At 54.0% G+C, this 23,699-nt stretch overlaps 10 protein-coding genes across 10 annotated transcripts; 3 read left to right on the forward strand and 7 right to left on the reverse strand.

The window, feature by feature from the left end:
- Positions 1–655: 655 nt before the first annotated feature.
- Positions 656–3,843, reverse strand: BU26DRAFT_558739 (ras GEF; the record flags this gene model as incomplete). Its single annotated transcript, XM_033832597.1, has 5 exons — positions 656–739; positions 815–2,571; positions 2,699–2,911; positions 2,982–3,315; positions 3,379–3,843. The coding sequence occupies 5 exons, from the start codon at positions 3,841–3,843 to the stop codon at positions 656–658; spliced, it is 2,853 nt and encodes a 950-aa protein (XP_033692350.1).
- A 2,128-nt stretch (positions 3,844–5,971) lies between these two features.
- On the reverse strand, positions 5,972–7,684 carry BU26DRAFT_499858 (uncharacterized protein; the record flags this gene model as incomplete). The annotated part of the gene is made up of 1 exon (XM_033826439.1): positions 5,972–7,684. The coding sequence occupies one exon, from the start codon at positions 7,682–7,684 to the stop codon at positions 5,972–5,974; it is 1,713 nt and encodes a 570-aa protein (XP_033692351.1).
- A 1,733-nt stretch (positions 7,685–9,417) lies between these two features.
- Positions 9,418–10,614, reverse strand: BU26DRAFT_499859 (uncharacterized protein; the record flags this gene model as incomplete). The annotated part of the gene is made up of 2 exons (XM_033826440.1): positions 9,418–9,911; positions 10,431–10,614. The coding sequence occupies 2 exons, from the start codon at positions 10,612–10,614 to the stop codon at positions 9,418–9,420; spliced, it is 678 nt and encodes a 225-aa protein (XP_033692352.1).
- Positions 10,615–11,008: 394 nt separating this feature from the next.
- On the reverse strand, positions 11,009–12,516 carry BU26DRAFT_499860 (acid protease; the record flags this gene model as incomplete). Its single annotated transcript, XM_033826441.1, has 4 exons — positions 11,009–11,657; positions 11,710–11,779; positions 11,837–12,265; positions 12,321–12,516. The coding sequence occupies 4 exons, from the start codon at positions 12,514–12,516 to the stop codon at positions 11,009–11,011; spliced, it is 1,344 nt and encodes a 447-aa protein (XP_033692353.1).
- A 1,404-nt stretch (positions 12,517–13,920) lies between these two features.
- Positions 13,921–14,762, forward strand: BU26DRAFT_42352 (uncharacterized protein). The gene has a single exon (XM_033823515.1). It carries the CDS (start codon positions 14,039–14,041, stop codon positions 14,582–14,584), a length of 546 nt encoding a protein of 181 aa, XP_033692354.1. The 5' UTR covers positions 13,921–14,038; the 3' UTR covers positions 14,585–14,762.
- Positions 14,763–14,940: 178 nt separating this feature from the next.
- Positions 14,941–15,423, reverse strand: BU26DRAFT_413144 (uncharacterized protein; the record flags this gene model as incomplete). The annotated part of the gene is made up of 1 exon (XM_033823008.1): positions 14,941–15,423. One exon carries the CDS (start codon positions 15,421–15,423, stop codon positions 14,941–14,943), a length of 483 nt encoding a protein of 160 aa, XP_033692355.1.
- Positions 15,424–15,782: 359 nt separating this feature from the next.
- Positions 15,783–17,345, forward strand: BU26DRAFT_514046 (alpha-soluble NSF attachment protein). The gene is made up of 8 exons (XM_033827749.1): positions 15,783–15,916; positions 15,976–16,039; positions 16,095–16,154; positions 16,240–16,338; positions 16,397–16,590; positions 16,647–16,658; positions 16,740–17,057; positions 17,113–17,345. The coding sequence occupies exons 1-8, from the start codon at positions 15,884–15,886 to the stop codon at positions 17,212–17,214; spliced, it is 882 nt and encodes a 293-aa protein (XP_033692356.1). The 5' UTR covers positions 15,783–15,883; the 3' UTR covers positions 17,215–17,345.
- A 15-nt stretch (positions 17,346–17,360) lies between these two features.
- On the reverse strand, positions 17,361–20,074 carry BU26DRAFT_42456 (DUF726-domain-containing protein). Its single transcript, XM_033823572.1, has one exon. It carries the CDS (start codon positions 19,665–19,667, stop codon positions 17,505–17,507), a length of 2,163 nt encoding a protein of 720 aa, XP_033692357.1. The 5' UTR covers positions 19,668–20,074; the 3' UTR covers positions 17,361–17,504.
- On the reverse strand, positions 20,058–21,276 carry BU26DRAFT_414781 (uncharacterized protein; the record flags this gene model as incomplete). The annotated part of the gene is made up of 2 exons (XM_033823086.1): positions 20,058–20,861; positions 20,911–21,276. The coding sequence occupies 2 exons, from the start codon at positions 21,274–21,276 to the stop codon at positions 20,058–20,060; spliced, it is 1,170 nt and encodes a 389-aa protein (XP_033692358.1).
- A 259-nt stretch (positions 21,277–21,535) lies between these two features.
- On the forward strand, positions 21,536–23,611 carry BU26DRAFT_474214 (uncharacterized protein). The gene is made up of 3 exons (XM_033825495.1): positions 21,536–22,724; positions 22,774–22,880; positions 22,944–23,611. Exons 1-3 carry the CDS (start codon positions 21,929–21,931, stop codon positions 23,211–23,213), a joined length of 1,173 nt encoding a protein of 390 aa, XP_033692359.1. The 5' UTR covers positions 21,536–21,928; the 3' UTR covers positions 23,214–23,611.
- Positions 23,612–23,699: the final 88 nt, after the last annotated feature.

The following is a 23,699-nucleotide window of genomic DNA, read 5'->3' on the forward strand; positions in this document are numbered from 1 at the left end:
TGATTCATTCCCGCATACGTCCGTTGACATATGACGACTCGTGCGATGAGTATTGTGTGACGCACCCTTCATTACTTCGTGATCAAGAGCCAGTATTATCCCTCAATCCTCCTCACATTCGACACCTAGTTCCAAGCCTTATACACATCCCCCACTAGCCCAGCTAGCCAATCCCGCAAGCAGTGATGGAAATGATCGCTAAAGACAGGATGTGCTTGCGCTAGAACGCCCACAACGCACCATGACCGCCACATACCCATGCTGGACTCCAAATGACACATTTTGCAGATTTTCCAACCATTCATGTCCCCATATCCCAGCACCGATGAGGTATCATGCAAATAACTAACAACTGAATGTCCGACCAAAAGAGAGCAATGAAGTTGAGCGGGTGAACACCACGCCCGTAGAAAATAAGAAGCAGATAGGACCCGGTGAGGTGCAGGTGGTAATGTCGAAGAGCGATGGTAGCCGTCAAATACGCATGTAGTTGCTGGCGCTGGCCTCGGGTTGATAGTTCTGAGCGGGAGGCAGATGGGGCAGTGACAGTCTTGCTGTACAGAACCTACGCTTAGCGACGATTCTCTCTTTGCGTAGAAAAGAAGAAATGCTATACGAGAACTCAAGGAGCGGTATATAGAGGAACGGAGGAGCACTAACGCTCGCGGAACCAGTTGACGAATCTCTTCTTTTCTCCTGCGCCGGCGGCTTCGAGTTGGACGCTGCGTTCGTAGAGATCCTGGGTAGCCTCGTCAGCATATGCCCCAACAAAAGGGAGGGTTAAGGGGTGAAGAGAGAGCAAGGGAATACATACATCGTCGTCTTTCGAGATCTTGACGTCGAGAATCAGATTTCTGATCTCCTCGTTCTTGCCCCCCGATGGGTACGGCGTTCCCTGTGCGCGTTGAACTCCCACGATTACCTCGCCCATGATTTCGAATTTCCGCCAGTTGATCCGTTCTTTCCCTGTTACGCCGCCTGGTGGCGCCTCCCGAGAATCTCTATTTCCTGGCGCGCCTTGGAACACGCTGACGCCCGGATGTGGAGTAAATGCTGATGGAAGTTTGTTCTTGTCTCCGATGAAGGTTGAGTTGCCTTCGGATGCGGAAACAAGGTCGCGTCGATGGAGTGGGATGTAGGGAATGCGCTCACCCGAGCTGTTCTCCCATGCCAGACGGTATGCGAAGTGCGATTTCTGTGTTCCCATGAGGATTTCAAGTTTCATGAAGTCGCGTCCTGTTGTCTGAGGCACTAGATCACGGGTCGCTACGAGACGATGAACGGCGGTGCCTTTGATGCCTGCTAGGACAGCGCCGAGGGTGTTGTAATTGTTCAGCTTCCGTAGCTCGCGAGCAATCTTCATCCACTTCTCAAGCATCAGAGCTCGATGTTTCGGCTTGTCGCGAAGGAGGATGTAGTTCGCCACCAGGTAAGCAATGTGGTTAAAGTGCTCAGTCATCCGGGTAACATTCTCCAAGCTCTTGTACCTCTTCTTTTCTTCCGCATTCATGCTTACATGTCGGATGAGGTCGCGAGGCCGTATAGCAGAGAACATGATCCAGTCAATCCTCGTGAGTTCTTTGGCAATCGCTTCCTCGGGCTCGTTCATGAGCTGATGCCACTGAATCTTCGAGAGCGGCTTGATCGGGTTGGGAATGAGCTGTCTGGCTAGCCTCTCATTCTTCTCCACCGCGTGGAGCAAAGTCTGTGTCGAGCTTCCCGACGCAGTTGTTGACGAAGTCAATCGTGACATGCCTGTCATACTGCTCCGCGCAATCGATAATCGCTCAGATGACATGGACATGTGGCCAAGCGCTCTCGTAAAATCGTCGTCCTCAGAATCTTCGTCCAGAACAGTATGGAATGTCGGTATCTGCTCATTTTGAGCCCGTTGCCGATCGCTACATGCCCAATCCGTGTCGTCATCTTCTGTGACCGCCTCCAGATCATGAAGGATCTCCTTTCCTGCCGCCGCGAACTCGCGTACGCAGGCTAATGATGTGGCAAATCTTCGTAACATCTTGCGCGTTGTTGGATAAGCAAAGTCGCCTGGATAGTAGCTTACCCATTGTTGCAAAATAGCACAATAGCGTAGTTGAGCGATGATTCGTATCACTGGCGGGTTCTGTTTCCGCTTGAGGCTTTCAAATCGTTTCAGAATCGCTTCGAGAAGCTGACCAGGGGTTCCAAATTTCCGGTATAGCGCGAGGAATATCGACCCAAATTTTGAATCATTCTTCGACATCGGCTGGGCTAGCAAACGATCCACCAATTGGTCGAACGTGTATCCAGTTTCGTCAGTGGGCATCTCGGAGGCGACACTCTGTTCAGCGTCTGACACCTCTTCATCGGACTCATTCGAGTCGTATTCTTCTTCAAAGTTGAAAAATGTCTTGTTTGTTTCGCTCGACTTGTATCTGTGACCCTTCACCTCGGATGAACGGGGTCGATATCGGGCCGAGAATTCGGAACTTGCTCGTTCGTGTTTTCGTCCCCATGGATCCTTCGCGGTGCTGGAGCGCACGGCAGAAGAATTCGCTCGACGTCGAGCCATGGATGCTTGAGATTGAGCTGGCACAATGTCAATTGCGAATCTGGCATCAATAAAAGGTTCGAAGATGATGGTGCAAACGTATGGCTCACATGGGAATCCTTGCAGCACATGCATGTTCAAAACGAACCAAAAGAGGGTACTCACGTCGCTTGGCTGCTATCACAGCACGTGTAATCACGGACAAGCAACCTCGGTGCGTTTCTGGGGAAGCCTCCGAGGTTTGAAATGCATTCACATCTCCTAGGAATGACTTCGCCTTCTGCTCAACTACCGCAGGGTCGACTTCACGGTGCGCGGGGTGTTGGTCGCATTTACAGGCGACCAATATGAAGGGAAGATTGGCCTTGGAGAGCACATCTGATCAAGCCTTGTCAGCATGATGCACTCACGGATGCCGAATTCCGCCTCCAAATGTGAGAATACTGACTGAGCATTTCTGGCACCCGGGCCAGGCTCTCCTGGCTTGTGACATCATATATGGTCACAGCTCCATCTATTCGCGGCGTTGCCAGATCATCGACCGTTTCCGGCCATTTGATACTGTTCCGGTCTCCAATGTGCACCTCGTTGAAGGTCATTTCCAAGAAGCGCACTATGTAGTATCCTCCGTCGATGGTCATTTTGCGCGTGCATGTCGCCGCGGCACCGGTATCGGGCAGCTTGAGAGCGTGGCGTATGAAGGTGGACTTCCCTGTCCCGCGGGCGCCCAGGACAGCGATGTTAATGTCCTGCATGGCGGACGCTGCGTCGCTGTTTCCCGACTAGAGGCGCACCTGTCAGTACTGCAATGCGGCGTCCCTTGAGGATCCAAAAAAACAACTTACACCTGTCGACGGCGCAGGCGATTGTGGGCCTGCAGCCGTGTCTGCGGGCGCTGGCTGGCGGTTCTTGATGTGGGTGGGCGAGAGCGGCCCCTCGGTGTCGGAGGACGAGTCGACAGAGCTCGAGGAAGCTTCGTCCTTGCCGGACTGGCCCGTCTGCGGGAAGTGGTAGCGCTGGAAGAACTCGTCGCCGGCAATTTCCTCGCCGTCGCCGGGCTCGTAGCCCAGGTCCCCTGTGTCGTCTTCGGTTCCATGGCCGCGGTGCTTGGGCACCATGGGCGCCGAGTATGCGCGGTGCTTTAGAGCGGCAGGCCTTTGCGCTGTGGAACCTGCAGAGGCCTGGGCCGCCTGCATTGACTGCGCGCTCTTTGCCTTCTCGCTGCGCCTGGTGCTGTGCTCCGCTGGCGCTGTCCTCGAACTCCGCGCGGTCTGGCCAGCAGAGCACGCTGCCCGCCCAGTCGGGGGCATGGCGGGTCCCGGTGGCAGCTCGTGGGCGCAGCGGACGGGGGAGGCGACTTCACAAGGTCGTCTGTACGACGTGACGGCTGCCGTGGGCTTGTGACAGCGGGCCACTGGGCGCAATTCCAAGCGGGGCTCTGCTGCCAGACATTGGAAGCGGGCGGCGGGGGAGGGCAGGCGGAGAGCGGTCGAGCAGATGGCACAATGGGAGGGAGGAGGAAGGGAGAACGGATGTCGAGGCAGCGGTGGTGATGCGCTCGCAGGATTTCCGTCGAGGCGTGGGGAGAGGTGTCTCTGCTTCGGTCTAGCTCCAGCTCCACGCCGACGAGGGCCCTGGTCTGTGCACAGCTGGCGATTGCTGCAGCGCGTGTGAGAATTACTCGAATCTGGCAGCACTTCGCCGATTCCGAATGGCCTCGCAGCGGGCAATATTGACCGCCAGCCGTCAGCCGTCCGCGTTGCTGGGACGAGCCGAAAAAGCAACCTGCACAGCCAATCCGCCCGCGCGCCCACTCGCCCGCTGCAAGGCACGCCAGCTGCGGAAGCATCCATCTCTCTTGGAGCTGCTCTCGCTACTCATGCAACGTCCGGGAGATTGCTTCTGCGTTGCGAGGAGAGCAGCTCGACTCAGTCCTGGGCTCGTAGCTAGGTCAGACCCGTCGGACGCGGAAACGCTGCCTCAGGCACACATGCTAGCGATGCGGTTATGGAAACTCTATATAGACGCGTGGCCCATGTTTCTTCCCTAGACTGCGCTGTTTCGACGGGAGAAAGCAACCAGTCACATCCTCTAGCATAGAACACGCCTCTATAGCAGAGTGTTGATATGGTTGTTTGTTGCGTTTTGAATCCGTAGCCAAACGCGCAGCTCTATGCGCCCATCTCCACCGGCCCTCGCTCTCCTTCCCGTTCGGACATTTGAACATGACCCGCTTTCGCTTGCCGCATGAGCATCCGCGACGATCATTTCCGTGCAAGCGCTCAGCTTGTCAAGAGGGGACGGGTGCGGCACAGCACTTTCAGCATGGGGCTCAGCACTCGGGTCAACTTCCGCTTCCCCATTTCTCCGCATCCTTCTCAGAACCAAGGCATATTCGATGGTATGTAAGGCTGGAGTGTACTGTACGGAGTACTTGCGGACATGTCTCCTTGAGAAAGCTGGCTCGACTAGTGGGATGCATCGCATGGTCTGCTCTGATTGGCCAATGCAGCCTTGTGGGGTACGCTCTTCCCGCCAAACCCCATGCAGGTGCCATGTGAAGACCACGATGCCTACGAATGACCACTACGACCCCAAAAAGACGCGTACCCAGCCCTAATATCCCACCTCAATACTAACCCTCCTCTTCGAAAACCATCAAGCTCACAGCCCTCCGCGCGAAATCTGCCCTCCTACTCCAAGCGCCGTCATCCAATATCCCCCCGCTCAACGCATCCCCACAAGGCTGACTCCCCTTCCCTGCAATTGGCGTCAGACTCGCAACCGACCAGCGTCCATGCAAGCCCTATGCACAAGTCAATATGCCCACTGCGAATCGAGGCCTCGGAGAAAATCCCCTTCAGTCCGCTTAGCCCGTCCCGTTCGCTTAGCCCGTCAGCATATGCATACCGACAGCCTGGTATCGGATCGTATGATAAGGGAGTCGGCTCCGCACGTTGTCAGCACGGGTGGAGACTTGCTCATCAGTCTGGCGAATATCATAGGGTAAGTGAAGTCTATCCAGGATATTTCATCTGTAGCTAGCGATTTGGGCGGGTGTGCTATTAGACTTGGCTGCATTCTGTGTCTCGGTCGTTGAGGTATGTGAAGATGCATGTACGAGATCTGCAATCTCCGTGCGAGAACGATAGTAACGGGGTCGCAGTATGCCACGTACAACAAATCTCGAGCTGCAATGCTACGTCGTGATATGTGACAATGCCTTGTCCAACTCCAAAGTAACCCATCCAGTAACATGATCGCCAGAGTGATGCTTTCGTTTGCAGGGATGTCTATAAACCCAGGGAGATATCGCACCGAGAAAGACGAAGATAGGGAACGTGAAGCGAATTGATGCCCCGCAATGCTAGTGGACGAAATGCAAAGATCCAAGGAAAATGCCTCGCAGACGAGTGAGTAGCCTTCCATGTTTTTTCCCTAAGCCCTACTCCTGAGCAACCCACAAAGCCAACTCTTCTTTTTCTTCATCTGCTTAGCCAACTCTTTCTCCTTCTCCTCTTCAAGCTCATTAGCGCGCCTAACCCGTTCTCTGATCTTCGCTCTTTCCGTCCTCTCGAATTCCGCCTTTTCTCTTTCTGCTTTCCATCTAACCAACTTCTCCCTCTCTCTCAACAGTCGTACGCTCTCCATCCTCGGCACATCCATGCCCCTCTTATCAGGGTTCTCATCGTAGATAATCGTGCTGGCATTGCTGATTGCGTGAAAGTGGGCAATGGAAGGCTGGGAGCCTAGATGAGATTGCGAACGTGATCGTTGTGATGCTAAGGAATGGCGATTTGAACTTTGCGAGGCTTGACTTCCCCGCCTGGCGCGCGGGTCCTGAACTGTCTGCTGCGTCGCGGAAGAAATGTGATGATTGGTTTGAGGCATACTGTTTGTGAGAGCGGGAAAGGGTATCGAACGTCCTTTGGCGACATATTGCTGACTATGGCGAGGAGCGGACGTTCCAGTAGGCTTAAAATAGGATGTAGAGGTCCTTGAAGATTGATGCGTTCTGTGGGGATTGCTTGAGACGCTCGACTGCATCGAGGATGAGCCTGTCGTTGAGACCGGGGAAGGTCTCAATGAGCTAGAGGATCGTGTTGGGTTTGGTCGGTGCGGCTCTTGCGCAATAGGACTTCTAAGTGAGCGTCTTGCGGATGATTTCAAAAGCTGTGGCACTGGCTGGTACGCCGGATCGGGATTTGCTAGCCGCGTTGTGGATGCTGCCGAGCCAGTTCTTTTAATGCCGTTCTGATGCATCGGAACGATCTGGCTGTAGCTGGTTCTTCTATCAAGTGGTAGGGGGGTACGATTGTTGTTCATTGCTCGAAGATTTTCGAGCGACTGCTGGTGGCTGGCTTGGATCCTACTGTGGCTGTCCTTGACGTTTGCGATAGGAAGGGGAGACATTGCAGGTAGCCTAGAGGAACTTCCAACTACGATGCCTCGACCGTCTCTTTCCCGGCGAGCTTTTGCTTCTACGACTGCCTGCTCCATTTCCACGCTCTCTCTTTCTCTCCTAGCCTTCCATCCTTGGCCCAGACCATAAGCCCCGCTCCCGTCTCGCATTTTCATCGGTTGCTTCCCCTTGGATCCCATTCTATTAACCTGTGCAGTGGGAACATCTATATAGGGGTGTGAATTTTTTAGCCCGACAGAGCTTCCTTCAGCGACTGGCGGCAGTGGCGGGTCCTGTGAATGGAAGCTGCAGAAAGAACCGACCGAGAGTCTGCTCAGGTCATTGCGAGGCGTGAATAATTCTCCACTCGATTGGTGACGGCTGCCACGGGTGCAGTCTATAGGGTCCGTTAACGAGCGGCGTAGGAATGGAGCATCCGCCGGAGTCACCAATATTGAAGGTTTGGTATTAAGGTCGTTCTCGAATCTGGCGCCGTGCTGTGGGAGACTTCTTCTTCGGTTGCGTTTGGTGCTCTCAATGCTTGTAATGACACCATCAGTGCCGCGCGAGCTGGTATTGTTACTTTGCCCTGAGGTTCTCCAGTCACATTCTGATGGCTCCACGTTTTGGGTCGAAAGTTCACTAATTGTCTGAAGTGTCCTTCGGCGTTCTCGAATTGTTTGCCGGTATGTTAGCAGTGGCTTATCGGCGGAGAAGGCAGACTGCGGAGGTGCCTTCTGCAGTGGCATTGCCAAGAACAGATGCAAGAGTGTATTGCAAGCAGCCAAATCCCCAATAAAACAGGCTGCCGGAAAAGGGAAGCCCAATGGGGATTCAGGACGGAGAGATCGGAAGGGAGATGGCGAAGTGCTTCAGAGAGTCGAAGACAGGGGAGTAGGTTGGTCCCAGCCTAGTGCGAGAGGTACCAGGCTTTTGGGGCTGGTGGGCTGGGGTGAGGCGAGGGAAGTGGTTCGACGTACAGATTTTGGGGCCATTACCCGCTTTCAATAAAGAAGGCCTCGCTCGGGTTTCCGCCGGGTGATGTTGGAGCGCATTAGCATTTCCGGTGTTTGGAGACATCTTTGACGTGGTCGAGGTGTTTGAGTTGACGGTCGTGCTACCGTCCTTGCATACAAGCTCAGCTGCGGACCCGATCCAACAGGCTACGGGGAGTTACCGTCGTCTCGGTGTTCCACAGCAGCTGGATAGACGTTCAGACTCCAAGCAAGGAAAGATGAAGACCTGCCTCGGCTTCAACCAAGGACTGAGTATGCTCGAGGTTCTATCTGCCATCTTGGGATTGAGCGGAAGATGTTTGGGCAGGAAGAAGAAAGTGGACAAAGGTAGAGCGAAAGAATTAAATTGGACACGTTTGACGCGGCGGTGCTTCGGAAGTAATGGTCTGGTGGCTCTCTCTTGGCTAGTTCAAGCCTTCGGCACCATTCCTCGGCGTGGAGCGAACTATGTTCCAAGCAACGATCTGCGAAGAGGACTCGCGGCCCGCATACGAGTGGTGAGAAAAAGGAAACGGTCAAAGTTGAGGAGGGCGCACGGGATGGCGAGCGCAGATCGCGGAAAGAACCATTTACTTGGGAAACACACGTTCCGTGAATTGGTGTCCAATCATTGTGTCCGCTTCTCACTGGCTCGATGTTAGCTGCAGGCCCGGCTCTCCTCAAAATCAGCCGAGTGGTTGAATATGCTGACACAAGGCCGAATCAACGCAGCGAGATGAAGGGAGCATTACGCGGTCAGAAGGGATTGCCCCGGTGTCCGAGCGTCTGATGTGCGAGGTAGGCCGCTCACAGTCTTTAAAAGAGATGGGTAGTAACATAAAGTACAGCACTGCTCTCGCTAGAGTCCAGAGAAATGGAAGTCGATCGGGCCTTCCTAACATTGGACTTGCATGTTGTTGGTATGACACCTGGTTCAAGAGCCGGCGGAAGCGCTTTCGATACTGTAAGGCGCCGAAATGTGAAAGTGCTCTCGCGGCTTGCAGTTAGCCTGAGCCCAAAGGCGAGGACCGCTAGAAGGCGGCAGAACGATCTAAATGAACCCGAGGCCGTAGGCGAGGATAAGTCGGTGAAGATGAGGTTTGGGGATGGATGGTGGCTCACGGTGTAATCTCCACCCCCGCGGCGCTAAACTCGATATGTCAAGGGTCTCCCAACTCCACCACATGGGCGGTCGCCGACCTCCAAGTATCATCCAACACAACAGCCCGACAAAGGCGCTCTAGAGCCATATGGTGTAAGAGCGTTGGATAAGGATGCATACAATATAGCTGTACTTACAGCAGCCTCTCGAGAAGCTCCGAATGAGACCAGTCGTAACCCAACGGAGCTAATGGAGCAAGGCATATGCACGTTTCTGAGTACAAGGCCAGCAGCTCGTCACCTTCCCTCTGATACGTCAAGATCCAGCACCGGTAAAAGATGGCTGAAACCCCCGGTATTTGAACCGATCGCTAGGAAAGTTTCCGTCACTTCCCACTTCCGTTCTTCCCCTTCTCCGCCCCTACCAGCTCCCTAACTTCATCCTCCCCACCATCGTCCGGAATCGGTGCAACCACTGGATCCTCCCTTAAGACATGCGCGTACACATCTCCTGGCGTACCGATAGCTTGGACAGTAAAAGGTTCCCAGGAAACGACACCTAGTCTTTGCGCAAGCTCATTGCGTCGTTCTTCCGGAAGGGCTCGGATCTCTTCAAGAGTAAGACCGATGTGGCGGAGAGAATCCTCAAACGGAGGGGCTCGCGGATCCGAGGTTGTACTTGCCTCCGAGGGGCGAGAGGTAGACAGCTGGTTCGTGGATGACATGGTGTTTCCACTTCCGAATCTATGTCGCTGGATATGGGACGGTCTACTTGAGATGGCGCTGTCGATGTTGGTATTGAGAAGTTCGCAGAACCTGAACGGGAACCGGGATTCTGGGCTCAAGCGGGGTGTGGCAATGAAATGTGGCGCAGCCAGCACTTGCTCTGAGTGTTAGTGCCTGGGAGCATTCACGCACCCCCGAGGTCACATTCCGACGACTACGGGTGGTGTTCCGATTCCAGCACCTAAGAGAATATCCGGGGATGAAACTGTCTCAAGACCTCTTTGGTAAGTTTGAGGTTGGTTAGGACGTTTAGCCTCTCCTATAGACTTATCAAGATGAACATTGATTCTAAGTAATCCGGTCGATGCAGGGCGGGCACAGGGGACTGCGAAATTGCTCACGTCTGGCGGAGTTAGTAGTAGAGGCAGCAGGTGTTGTGTACCAACCTAGTTGGATGGATCGTGATCTACACATACAGTCATCTAGCTGCCACCAGGTCGTCGTAGGATGCGTGCGGCACCCATTGAACCCTTTCATAAATGATTACTCCATGTGCCTTCTTCCTAGCGAGAAGGCGCTGAATAGGCCGCCGGTTTTACGCCGGCGCCAGTTCAAAGGCTTTTTGATACTCATCCGCATCCCGGAACCATAGGCACTGCATCTCTGCCCTTACTGATCGGAACGATACTTGAACCACAATCCGCAGACTGCGCCATCCATATCTCGTCGTTTTCCGCGTCAAAGACAACGTATGCGCCACGCAAGAAAGTGTCTGCCGCAAAGTTCGGAAGCCACGTCTCTTCGGGCCCAGGATTCACGCCAAGATAGCAGTTCCCGTTGTAGTCTTTGTAAATCATATCTTGGTAGGGCACCCTTATTGTTAGGCTGCCCAGCGAGAAATGAAACGTTCCGTCCGGAGCTTACATGGGATCTTCCAGGCCGGATTACCGAGACTGTCCTTGCATTGTTGAGCACCGGGATACGTCTTCCCTATGCAAACGAATAAATCACTCCGACCAACGTTTGTAAAACAGCCACTGTTAATATATAGGGTGAGCGATTGGGAAGTGTTATTCGAATTCGATTCTGCTTGTTACTGCCGATTGTGACTACATAACGATCGACAACGACAGAAAAGTGAGCGCGAGCAGAAAGCACTCATTATTGACGAAGTAAGCGTATCCTGAGTAAAGATTCGGAAGCGGAAGCTCACTCTGACGCTTCCTTGACGGCCACGTCGCTTGCTTGGAGTTAACCGGCGGCAATGCCGCGTGGTTGATGAGGATGGAGAGGAGGCAAAGTAGGAGCTGGGACAGCATAACTAGCCGTCGCCGAGCTCGCTGCTTTGCATTTGCAGCCAGGCACCCGCGGGACCGAGACATTGCCCTTGCCGATTGGAATGATATCTAAACCGCAGTTATCGGCTTCGTCAAGCCAGATTTCGCTATTCTCCGAGTCGAAAACAAGGTATGCACCGCGCATGAAGTTATTACCAAGAATGTGGGGGATCAATCCCTGGTCCTGGGGCCCAAGACCGAAACCAAGAAGACATTCATTCGTAGTCTGGTTCTTGTTCGGGGAATAGTCGCCGACCATCATGTCCCGATAAGGTATTTTGACCGTCGTAGAGCCGAAGGAAAAGTCGAAAGTGCCCTCGGGAGCTTCGCACGGAACGATCCATTCTGGCAGTCCTATTTCGTTGATTACCTGTTTCGCGCCTGGATAGTCCTCGCCAATCACAGAAATCACGTCGTTCGAAAGATAATTAACGTTGGAGCCACTATCAAGAAATACCGGCAAACCTTGAGAGAAGTTGTTTTTGTTCCAGAGATAGGGCGCATAAGTCGTTTTGGAGCCGTTTGGGAATGTTTGGCCAAAGCCGGTAAGATTGAGCGTGAACCTGTAGGACGAAGTTAGGTACAGAGAGGAGTGATAGGTGAGAATAATCCTACCCGTCAGCAGGGACCCTTTCCAGTTTACATTTGTACTTCTTGGTGTCGATGCCTCCAAATATGATGGAGCCTAATGGAGGAGAATCTTAGTATGAACATAGACCATCAATATCATTGTCGTACATACCCGTCTCGTTCGGTGATCGCAGATCTAGACTGAATGCGTTGCTGTTGACAAGCTTCCGCTCCGCTAGATTTGAAACGAAATTTGGATGTGGGTCGCTTTCGGGAATTCCAATGCCCATCAGTCCGGCCTCAAAGCCTGTGCTGTCGGCGGCGACACCGAAATGCTGATCCTTTACAGTTGCAGAGCCGATGCTCATGTCGTCGCTGAACCATGACCCCAACGCGACCATACCACCGCCACCATAAGTAAGGTTGAAGGCATCGTTGAGAATTTTCGAGGTCTGCGAGGTGAAGGGACTATACCGAGGGGAGGCATTGCAGTCATCCCTGCTCCAGAGTGGAGCACTAGCGCAGGACGGATTGACCCAGATCTCATAAGATCCCGAGTCCAGCCAAAGAGGAACAGTTTGGTTATCACTCCCGATCGTGACTGTAATTTGTGCGCCATGTTAGTCGGGCCGGAAGTGGATTGCAGGTGCCATTACCGTTGATGAAGTAAGCGAAGCCGGCCCACTTGGCTGTAAGCGGTGCTTCAAACGCGTCGGCCGTGCCCGCTTGACTAGCATGAACTGCAAGCTTCACGAATCCGTCGCCTGAGGCATCCTCGCGGGGTTGATGAGACTGGAGAGCCCATACGAGCGGAAGGAGCGCGACAGCTCCAAGGCTTCGAAGAGATGCCATGCTGTTCCGACTCGAGCACCGGAGCCGGGAAGTTGTGAAAGAGGAGGGAGTGAGAGAAGAAGAGGATTGGGCGGAGGGTTGGTCTGTACGTACTTGCACGATCGCGCCTTCCTCGAACGGCAAGAGGTGAAGGCATGCCGAAATGCGAACGCTCTTCATCGCCGCCAACCTCTCTACGGCACCCACTAGGGCAAGCCAGCTGAAGAGTCTTCTAAGGAAACGTCGCATAGATACAGCCATATTTCCATCTTTTAATTGTCGCGAGATCCGATCCCTTCGCCTCAAAGCGGGAACCACCCCAAACCAAGTAGCAACGATCATAGCGACGCAAAATCCTTGAGACTACATATTCGACAAGCGCAATGACTTTCCCCCGGCAGACCGGATATATGACACACGTGTACAATCGTGGGCATGAGAAGGGACTAGGGATTTGATCCATGGATACCAACCAGTCACGGTGGTGAGTGCGACAAACCGCAAAGAGGGGAGGGCGACTGGCCAATAGAGAACGTTTATCTACGGAAATTTATATCTTGGCCGGTCTCCAGTTCGCAGTGTGGCGGAGCCTGGAAAAAGTAGATGCCTGACGAGAGCGCTGCACGGGCCAGACGCAAGATAAACCGGCAGGTAGCTTCGACGAGGGCTCAACCCATTGTTGGCAGAAACCAGGTGAATTGGGAGGTCTGGGTGAATGATTTAACAGACTTATAGCAGCTGCTCTCGGTATGAGGCTGACTGGCCATCTTTTGCCCGATTCGTTGGGTGGTGAAGATGCTTACATAAGGCATTGCTTACTAAGATCTGGACCTCATGTCGTGGAGCTGTCGAGGTACGCAGAGCACAGAACGCACGCGTGTGAAGAGATACGACTTCCAAACTTCTCACAGAGTGTCATGAGGCCAATAGAAAAGTAACGGTTCGATCGAAGGATGAAATAGTGGGCCATAGGAAGGAAAGGGCGAGAAGCTGCCAGCGACGACAAGGTCGATGAAGATAATAACGAAAACCGGATGCATCGGGCCTAAAGAGCATCTCATGTCATTCCATGGCCGTATGGGGCTGTGGGGGGCTTCGTTGTGGTGTGCCAGCGTCCTCCATCAGAGGCCGCCCATGCTTGAGCCCTGAGCGACACCAGACCGAACCACCACCCTACAAGTCGTGCACGGTCGAATTTTTTGCCGTAAAATCGTGTCCACCGACGGAAACCCGGCTGATTGTGTCGAACGAGACGTATAGGTAGGCCTGCCGGGATGGGATTGTGCCGAGCTGGAGCCCCCAGACATCAGGTGGGTGTGGGCTTGGCGTGCCCGCGGCCACTCTTAAACGGCGCAGGCCGCCCACCTCCCCATCACTCTTACTTCCCACTTCCCCTCGCTCCAATCCATCACGAAATCCCAATCAGCCATCACGAAACGTCTTGCTAAGGCATCTCAAGTCCCTTCGGTGCCTCTGGACACACTTCGCATATCTCTTGTCCCTTTTTACTGCTGTCTTTGCTTCGGCTTCCTAAGTCGTCGCCATGTCGTCGTCACGGCCCACCATGCAAGCCACAGCGTACGTTGCATCGCCAAGGATGACCCCGCTGTACCGCCAGATCGACTATTACGATGGGAAGGTCCTTCGTATATCAGAGTCCCGTCGGCGCTCGCACGTGACATCCTCGCAGCCACCCCTTCCTGCTGGCCAGATTTATTCTCCAGTCTCACATGGAGACGCAGTACTCTCCAGTCCTATCTCAACGTCGCCTGGCATCCGTCACGGTGCATCATCGTCTGAGAGGGACCTGGGATCTCGGCGGCACGTGACATCAGAGTCCCGAAAGGCCAAAGCTATCATCATTCAAAACCCTATTCCCCGCAAAGTGGTCGATGTCGAAGAAAATCCCAGGTTGCGGACCGAGTCACCAAACATGCCGACACCGCCTGCGACGCCGAGGATCGAGCGATTGCCCACGCCAGACCTTTCCGACTTGGACGAGACTCCGTTTTGCGATTGCTGCATCGAAGCCCATGTTGTCAAGTATTGTGCGTCGTGTGGGGAGGAACTATCGCGCCCAAAGCACTGAAGAGGGTTATTCGCTTTTTTTATTTCGTTCTGCTGAGTTAAGAAATGGGACAGGTCATATTACGGACCTTCGTTGCGCTGAGGGTATACATGTCGAGGTGGATATTGATAACGATATATGATGATATCAATGGCTTTGAACGCTCAATTTCCTTGCGGGGTTCGCGGCTGGAAAATGGAGTTAGCGTTTGGATGCTTTCTTGATCGATGCTGGAAGGCGATACAGTCATCATCGAGCCCACATTCTTGTAATTAACACTCTTCACTTCCGAGTGCTACAACTGGTAAACTCATGTGGTCGTGTATAAGATGCATGCTTGACAACACTCGGCATTTCGCACATCTCGCGCGATTGCCTTATTCCTGCGGTCGTTCGCTCTCGACAACGAAGTACTTCCCAGCTTTTCGTTCAGCACACCCAAGCACGTCCCAGTCTTCAACATCTTTAGCGTCCACGGGCGAGGTATCCCTCTGTACGCGCTTGTAATGCTTCCCAATAACCTTCTCTTTCGCAAATGCGTCTTTCAGCGTTTCCAACGTGATCGTTTGTTCATGCTCCGCAGCTGCCGTCTCATCTCTTATAGCCCGCAAAGGCTTCACCCCTGTAGTATCCACCTGCTGTATCTCGCCCACAAAGTGTAGCTGTGCCGATAATGTATCTAGCATCTTCTTCTCTTCTTCAGGCGTTTCCGGAGGCGGTAGAGCCGACAGACGAAGGAGATGGTGCAGTTGCTTGGACGAGATCTTCGGCGCGTCGGACGCAAGGATTTTCGGCGGTAGCAGAGATTCTGCCGACCATGTTGGCTGTGCTAGAAGTGCTTCTAGATCGCTAGAGCTCATTTTCTTTGCGCCCCCGGCGTCATTGTGAATATTCTTCGGCTTTGCAAGTCGCGAGGAGGTGCGGAAAAGACCGAACAGAGGTCTTAGGTTTCGTCGCAAACATCTTGCGCAGACAAATGTACGACTCGAAGACATAATGAGCCTCTAATGAAAAAGGAAGCCTCGTGAAAGGAAAATGGACTAAGAGAGCTTTTGGTACAAGCTTGACGTTCGCGGTGGTGATGGAGTGTCGTTGAGCTTGAAGCATTATGTAACGGCAGTAGCTCTACCGAGGTTCAGCCGCCATCATCAGCTCCGCAGCACAGACCACTTAGGTTCGTCATCTGCGACCTGGACGGCAGCCACCTGTCACTGCGAAACTCCAAACCACAACTCTCGACCTCCATAATACTCACTCCTCCGATCCCTAATTCCTATCTACTATCGAAGATCAACACGGCCTTGCTGGAAATTAGCAAAAATGGCTGGAGATCCGAGAGCGCTGCTCCGACAGGTGGGGGAGCTCTGAAACACCGCCACAAAGCCGATATGAGATACTGATATGTACGATAGGCAGAAAGCAGCCTGCAGAAGGCTTCGGGCGGATTCAGCCTTTTCGGTGGCCGTCAAGAGAAATGTAAACGAATATCTTGACTAATCAGTGATGAAGAAGAGGCTGACCAAAGTGATAGATGAGGCAGCAGCAGACCAGTTCATTGCCGCTGCAAATGCGTTCCGAATGCAGAAGATGGGTATGCCTGCGATAGCCTCCAAGCCCATATGGAAAATCTTCGTCTTCTGCGAGTTCCCATCTCCATATTCTGACAAATGAAACAGGCAAAGAGGCCGGCGAAGCTTTCGAGCGAGCAGCAGCAGTGCAACGACAGCAGTTGAACGAGCCGGACGATGAAGCGAACACCCTAACAGAAGCCTTCAGTACGCTCTTCAGTTCCCCCGGCTATCTTCAAGTCACGTGAATCTAACCGCTCCGCAGAGGCGTACCGAAAGGACGACCCAGAAGCCGCAGCGCGATGTCTGGACAAAGCCATCGCGCACTACTGCAGCAAAGGCAACTTCCGCCGCGCAGCAACGCACAAGCAGAACCTCGGCGAGCTGTTCGAGGTCGAGCTTGGCGACAACGGCCGGGCGGCCGCTGCGTACGAGGAGGCTGCTGGATGGTATGAGAGCGTAGGTTCCAACATACTTAACCCTGACCGTAACATCACATGCTAACTACCTCCTAGGATAACGCCGAAGTAACATCCCCCATTTCCTTCCCCTCCTTCAACCCCATCTCAACCGGTCACAACCCTACTAACCGTAGCCCCACCAAACAGGCCCTGGCCAACAAACTCTGGCTCAAAACCGCCGACCTCATCGCTCTCGAAGGCAAAGACTACTACAAAGCCATCGAGCTCTACGAGAAAGTATCAAAGTCATCCATCAACAACAACCTCATGCGTTGGTCCGTTAAAGAGTACTTGCTCAAAGCGGGCATCTGCCAGCTGTGCACCGGCGACCAGGTCGGCGTCAATACCGCCCTGGACCGCTACCGCGATTTGGATCCGAGCTTTACCCAGCAGCGCGAGCACCAGTTGTTGACGGATCTGGCACAAGCGGTGCAGGACGGTGATCAGGAGGTGTTCTCGGAGAAGGTATGCTTGAAGTTGGGGAAGAAGAGAGGAGATGGAAGTTGCTAATTGTTTGTAGTTGTTCCAGTACGATCAGTTGAGTAAGCTGGACAAGTGGAAGACGACGTTGCTGCTGCGGGTCAAGAGCACGATTGAGAAACAGGAAGAGGATTTCTCTTAGTTCCGCCTTGGAGGTTGTGGATCTGCAACGGTGCTATGATGATGTCGGACGTTGGCATATAGTTGACACCACTATCCGTGGATAGGCGTTAGTGCAGGTAGACTTCAATCACTGGGTTCATGATGTACGAGATTTTAAAGTGCAAATTGTGCAAATGAAGGCGGACGATGTGTGAAGTTTGCATAACTGTAACCCCTTTTATCCATATACCCAACCATCCATATACCCACGTCTACAAGATGTATCAGCAACGCCAGACCAATCCCCGGCATCCATGCATATGAGAATAGCTACTTCTTCGCTGCCTTCTGCTCTTTCTTCTGCGCCTTCTCCAACTCCGACATCTTCTCTGCTTCGCTCTTCTCCTCCTTCCCACTCCCCCACATGCTCCCCACTTTCATCTTCTCTTTCATCCAACTCATAATGCTCTCCCGATTTTTCTTCTCGACCTCCTTCTCCAGTTCCTCCTTCTCTTCATCTTCGCTCTTCTTCTTCCCCTCATTCTTCTCCCGTTCTTTCTCCTCCATCTCCTCCACGGCTTTCATTTCGCTCTCTTCCTGCTCGACGGCGGCGATATCGATGTCTTCGAAGCCGATTTTCTTGAGGATGGAGCCCGTGAGGTAGCGGTAGCGGAGATGTCCGGAGACTACTTCGGAAACGTCGACGTTTTGGATGCCGCGGATGCCGAGGACGGGTTGCAGACCTGCCACGCCGAGTTGCACGGAGGAGGTGCGGTAGAGGAAGGCGAGTATGTAGTCATTTGTCGAGAAGACGTTGACCACTCTGCCGCTTACGACAGAGCGGATCAGTCGCCAATCTTCGGCATCGGACGGACATGGTGAGCCTAATAGTACCACACTCTCTACAAGACCAAATGCCTTCCTCTCTGCGAGCTTCTGCAGACAAGCGAAGATGAGGCGGGCTCCGAGTGAGTACCCGATTAGCGTTACGGGACGCTCGCCCTGCACTTTGTTAATGAGGGCGTCGGCGAGCACCTCTCCTGCTTTGTCGGCGCGGTACTTAGCCACCGAAAATGGATTATCGAGGATGGAGGATATCTTGAGTAAGCCCAACGGCCACATGCCTGGCATTAGAGCGCCGAACACGGTTCGTTTGATAATTTGGCCCTTTGCATAGGACCACGTCGCGCTCTTGACGAAGGATTCCATAGAGTTGCCAAGCTTAAGTAGGGCCTCGAGTTCCCATCGTAGTGCGAATCCTTCAATGCCGGGCTCGATGTAGCGCCATGGAACGACGACATCTTCCTTGCTGTTCAGCCATCCGGATATTGCAATTGCGACGCGTAGACGTCGGAACTCCTTCTCTAGCTTGCGCGGTTTGTGGTGATGGTGGACGGGGATAAAACCGAAGTCTTCGACTTCCTTTGCATAATCGTCCATCGCCTTGCCAGTCATTCGCGCACCGTATGCGCCGAACAATCCGCCCACGAGGACGGATGAGGAAGCCAGAGTGCCGAGATAGCCTGCAGCGGCCGTAGCTCCGAGCCCCAGCCCACCCATGACCGTTCCTACACCGGCTGCGAGGAGCGGGGCGGCGAGTCCGCCTGTTACTCCGATCAGAGCAGCGCCTGCTACGCTTGCAAGACCGACTTTCCATTTCCGAGCTGTACTTGAAGCCTCGGCTGCTTTCTTGGTTTCGGCGTCGGCGTTGAGCTGTTGAGCAGCCGCTTCTAGCAGTCCTCGGGCAACAGCCTCCTCGTCTTTCTTCAGGACGGCGAGCTTCAACCTGAGCGAGCTAGCGAGATGGAGAAGCAGGATGCGCGAATGTGCCGAGTAGTTTTCCAAAGAAAGGAGGATGAGTACTAATGAGTGCAGCACCAACGTCCTCTTGTCTTCCTCCAGCTGCGTCAACGAAGTCTCCACAGGCGGGTACAAACCCTTGAAGACTTTATCCTCATCTTCACCTTCTTCATCAATGGCCGTAATGCTCTTCAAGCCTGTATCCGACCTCTTCAGCTCTCTTTCCACATCCTTGTCCTTCACCTGCTTCGTCTGCTCTTTGGCCTCTTCCCTTGAGTTCACGACCTCGCCCACCCGGATTATCACTCTTCCTCTCCATTCATCGAAGTACTTCAACATCTCCTTCTTCAGGTCTTGAACCTCTGGCTTTGCTAGCTCTTTTCTCGCATCTTCTTCCCTCTTCTCATTCTCTTTCCTTTGCTTGTCTTCCTTCTCGATATCGACCTGCTCTAGATTGGAAGGTGCGGCTGCTAAGGCTGCTTCTTCTGACTTGACCGGTTTCGAATCTGGAGATGTTTCTTCGGCGGTGAATGTGTCGAGCAGCGACTTCCGCATGGTAGCTGTTATAGTAGCGATTAAGAACGTAAGATCGGCGCATTGGTCTGCCGAGAGCAGGGTGGTGAGCGACGTTTCGTCGGAATGAGCGGGCGGTTTGGAGTGCCCAAAGGGTAATTTGGATGTCAGGCCGTCCATTATCGTATATTAAGGAGAACCGTAAGCGAAGAAGAGGAGGTATACTGGGCCGAAGAGGCACTGAAGTATGTGCAACTGGAGCTCTTGGTGTTGTAGATGTGTTGCCAGGATGACGTCGAGCCCAGGGCGGGGCGGCGCGATTAAGTGGGTCCGCGCTAAGCCCTACGATCCCTGGCTTCTGACCCAAATGAGAAGTGACATACGCAGAGCACTAGGTCCACGGGTGGTTCCATTTGCTAGTCGTTATAGCACATATCCTAGTTGGTATATCTCCTAGGTCTTCCGCGTGCCCATAAACCGCTGGCCGGACATCCTGCCTCGTATAACAATGGGAACATTTGACGGCGCTCCGTAGACAACACACTTTATAGCACTAGCTATTGAGCCCCCCTATCCCCCAACTCTTCCTACGGGTGTTGTACTCCTACCACCTGCCGGAAAGTTTCTCGCGCTTAAGAAGACCCCCTTTACCGCCCGTATATCGTTCTTCAGTACATCTATTTGATCGTCTTTCCCGTCTGGTCCTTTTGGTAATCCGTAATTTCCACCGTAGAAACCTCCCATTCCTGAGTAATACTGATTCTGATAGCTCATTTCGCTCAGATACGTTGTGAGATCCGACAGCTTTGTCTTCAAGGAATCTGAGGATGCGGTGTCATTGGATCGAGTGGCTTCCAGTTCGCGAAGATGCGAGGTCAGGATCTTCAACCGGTTTTCGTGCGATGTCACAATAGGTTGATCATCCACATCTGCTGCGATCGAGGGCCGTCGTGAGAGCGAGGGCGATGTTTGGGTACCATAGTCTCGGTGGTATAGCTCGGTGGGATCAGAATCGGCTTCTGATACATCGTCTATAACGTCTGTAATGTTCGGTTTGACTTTGCTAGCGGGGTCCTCGGATGCTGCATCTCTGAGGCGCTTGTTCAATTCGCTTAATTGCTCCTGGGTGTGGCTTGCAAAGTCGTGCCGCGATTCGGTAAGGTTTTGTGTCATCGGGGCGACAATGTACTTGGAAAGGCCATAGATGGTCGCGGCAAGACCACCAGCTATATACGCTGTACTCAGGAGCCGGCGGGTGGTTATGAGGGGTGGCGGTTGCGTCGATTGCGTGAGGAACTCGGGATATGTGACTATGGGCGGAGTTTCTCGGGCCTGTGGCTTTGGCAACGGTGCTGGCACAGGTTTGGGAGGCGCCTGCAGAGGATTAGCGTTGTAGTCTGAGCAGCATGACGTCCCTGCGTACCGTCGACCACGCTCGCTCGCCAGCCTCCGTGACGTCTGGGGTCGCATCCTCCGGTATCTTCGCCGCAAGCAGCTTCTCGATATCCTCGGCTTTCACGCCTTTCGACTCCAGGAATGCGGCCTTCTTTTCCCGTGGCGCATCGCGTATTTCGGGCTCCTCGAGGAACTTGGAAGCTTGCGCTAGCAACGATTCATCTTGCCCTCCCTCGTCTTGCTTGGAGTCTCTCGTTGACTCTTCGGCGCCGGGGGCTGGTGCTGGACTTGACTCCCGCTGCGCTTCCGACGGCGGCTCTTGTTCCGGAGACCCTGCTGGGGGGGCGTCTGTCTGGGCGCGTTGCCACGACGGGATTCCTGGTTTGCTCGACATGTGTAGACACGAAGCAGAGGCGTGTATAGGGCCGTCAAGGAGGACTGAGAAAGGTGGGCAGGTGAACGTGAAGGGTGCTCGGAACCGCAGTGGCTGGTGCCGAGGCACGCGGCTAGCGCACAAAGACCGGTGTGGCGCCTTCTCGGTCTCTTGGAATCACCAGCAATGCATCGCTGTTGGCGAATCACTCGCTCCGCCGCGCGATTGCTGGCATCTCTATCAACTAATCTATCATTGTAGACTCGCGTCGCATATTCTCGCATATCATTCAATGGCAGACCGCGGCGCTAAGCGCTTACGGCGCCTCAGCACCGATTACGACGACTCAGAAGGAGCAGACGATTGGGGGAGAGACAAAGGCAGCAGCAGCGCGCTGAGCAGGTACGTGGATGTGGCTGGCCCAAGCATCGAGAGCTGCTCCCCATTCCAGCCGCGCGTGCGACGCGGGGAGTACGAGACCTCGCCAACGGCTGCATGGCCGCTCTACAATCCTGCCCCTCTTCGTTCACCACTACGCCGTGCCACCACCGACACCCCTGTGCGCATCCCCGCCCGAAGCTCCAAGAAGACGCCGCTCGCTGCCTTCTTCTGAGCCTCTCACCTCTCACCTCGCCGTAGCCCCAGCGCTCTCCACGACACAGCACCCGCAGCCATGCCTCGCCTACGATCGCGCGCGAATCTAACAGCTCCCAGTGCGGCGCCCACAGCCTCGTCGACCCGCCCGAGACGCAATACCGCCAACCAGGCACCCCCAGCCGCCGTCATCCAGCGCTCCTCGCCCGAAGAGACGCGCCAGTCCATCCACCTCACCGTGAAAGCTTCGCCGGGCAAGCTGCGGAAGGCCACGAGCGGCAATATCCGCAAGGCCGCCGTCACCTCGCGCAATATCGTCGTGGGAAAGCGTGCATCGCGGAGCAGCAGGGTCATCCGGGAAGTCGACAGCGACGAAGACGAAGAGGAAGATGAGGAGCCAGAGGAGGTGGACGCTATGGACGTGGACGACGAGGAAGATGAGGAGGAAGATGCAGAGGGTGACGAGGACGAAGACGTCGACGCTGAAGGCGAAGAGGACGATGACATGGAGCTGACCCCGGCCCCGCGGATCGTCGTGTCCACCAACAAGACCGTCCCCGTGAAGCCCAAGGCCGCCCAGGACTCTGTGGAAGCCAAGGAGATGGCCATGGACGACGATGACGACGAAGAGCTTTCCGAGCTTGAGTCGGACGCCGAGGGTGAAGAAGAGGATGCGGAAGGCGAGGACGAGGACGCCGAAGGAGAGGAGGATGACGAGCTAGGCGCACAGAACGACGAGGAGGATGAAGACGAGGAGATGGACAGCAGCGACGAGATGAGCCGCGACCAGACCCCGGATCTCAGCAAGTTGACCCGGCGGCAGCAAGCTATGATCGTCCAGGGCGGCGATGGTGAGCTGATGGCTCTGTCGAATGGTGCGTTCCCCCACAGCATCCTTACAGGTCATGCTAATGATTGATATAGAGGCACAAAAGAAGAAGCACCTCACCGCCGAGGAGCACGCCATGCGCAGAGCAGAAATGGCACGCCGACGCAAGAACCTCAGCGAAAAGCGCAACGAGGAGGAGAAGGTTCGTACCCTTTTACAGTTTTCACCTTCTCTTATGAAGTTTGGATTAGACTGACTCTCGCAGATGGACACCATCAACCGCCTACTTAAGAAGCAGCCACCAAAACGCGGACGTCGCGTCATCCAAGACATCACCGAGTCCGGCCAGGAAGACGAGCTCGACTACGAGAAAGCTAACCCGCTCTACGTCCGCTACAGGCAAACCGCCAAGGGGACTCAACTAGCTGTTCCTGAGGAATGGCTTCAAGCACCTATAGGGAGCTTGTTCACTGGACCGCTCGCAAAACCTTCACGACGGCCCTTCAATGGCAGAATGGTAGAGGAAGTGGCCTGATTCTCTTGAGTCTATCCGCAAAAGCTCATTCTTGCATTTTTTGGAGTTCTAGATATATTGATTAGCGCTGGGTCTGGCCGACGCCCATCGAACATTAGGAATGGACCACATGCATAGTCGTATTAACAAGATTTAATACGCAGACTTTGCGATAGTATTCATCTCTCCCTCTTTTTTGTCCATGCTGCAACGGCTACCAATATGGAATTGTAAACAAACTTCCGAAAGTACTGCGACTTATCTTGGATAGGTCGACTCCTATTTCACGTCGGATGGTCGCAAACGATTCCAGCTCAGTACGCGGAGTGTACTATCGTGGCCTATTGCCGCAAATGGGCCGTAGATAGTTACGGGTTCAGATGAGCCGAGATTCTGCGCCAGAGCGGCGAAGCTTCCAGGCAGCAATCCAAAAGCCCACAAAAAGGCACAACTCAAACAGCGACAAGTTTCCCTCAGACGAATTGCTCTCACTTGTTTACTCACCCT

Source organism: Trematosphaeria pertusa, assembly GCF_010094035.1.
Source record: "Trematosphaeria pertusa strain CBS 122368 unplaced genomic scaffold BU26scaffold_1, whole genome shotgun sequence".
Lineage (NCBI taxonomy): Eukaryota > Fungi > Ascomycota > Dothideomycetes > Pleosporales > Trematosphaeriaceae > Trematosphaeria > Trematosphaeria pertusa.

Excerpts from the sequence above, each read along its gene's own strand:
- BU26DRAFT_42352 (XM_033823515.1), top strand. The coding sequence starts at position 14,039 with ATGTCGTCGTCACGGCCCACCATGCAAGCCACAGCGTACGTTGCATCG.
- BU26DRAFT_514046 (XM_033827749.1), top strand. The coding sequence starts at position 15,884 with ATGGCTGGAGATCCGAGAGCGCTGCTCCGACAG. Across the intron at positions 16,040-16,094 it reads CGGTGGCCGTCAAGAGAAAT|ATGAGGCAGCAGCAGACCAG; the intron begins GTAAACGAATAT and ends CCAAAGTGATAG. Across the intron at positions 17,058-17,112 it reads AGGAGGTGTTCTCGGAGAAG|TTGTTCCAGTACGATCAGTT; the intron begins GTATGCTTGAAG and ends AATTGTTTGTAG.
- BU26DRAFT_474214 (XM_033825495.1), top strand. The coding sequence starts at position 21,929 with ATGCCTCGCCTACGATCGCGCGCGAATCTAACAGCTCCCAGTGCGGCG. Across the intron at positions 22,725-22,773 it reads GCTGATGGCTCTGTCGAATG|AGGCACAAAAGAAGAAGCAC; the intron begins GTGCGTTCCCCC and ends TGATTGATATAG. Across the intron at positions 22,881-22,943 it reads AGCGCAACGAGGAGGAGAAG|ATGGACACCATCAACCGCCT; the intron begins GTTCGTACCCTT and ends TGACTCTCGCAG.
- BU26DRAFT_42456 (XM_033823572.1), bottom strand. The coding sequence starts at position 19,667 with ATGGACGGCCTGACATCCAAATTACCCTTTGGGCACTCCAAACCGCCC.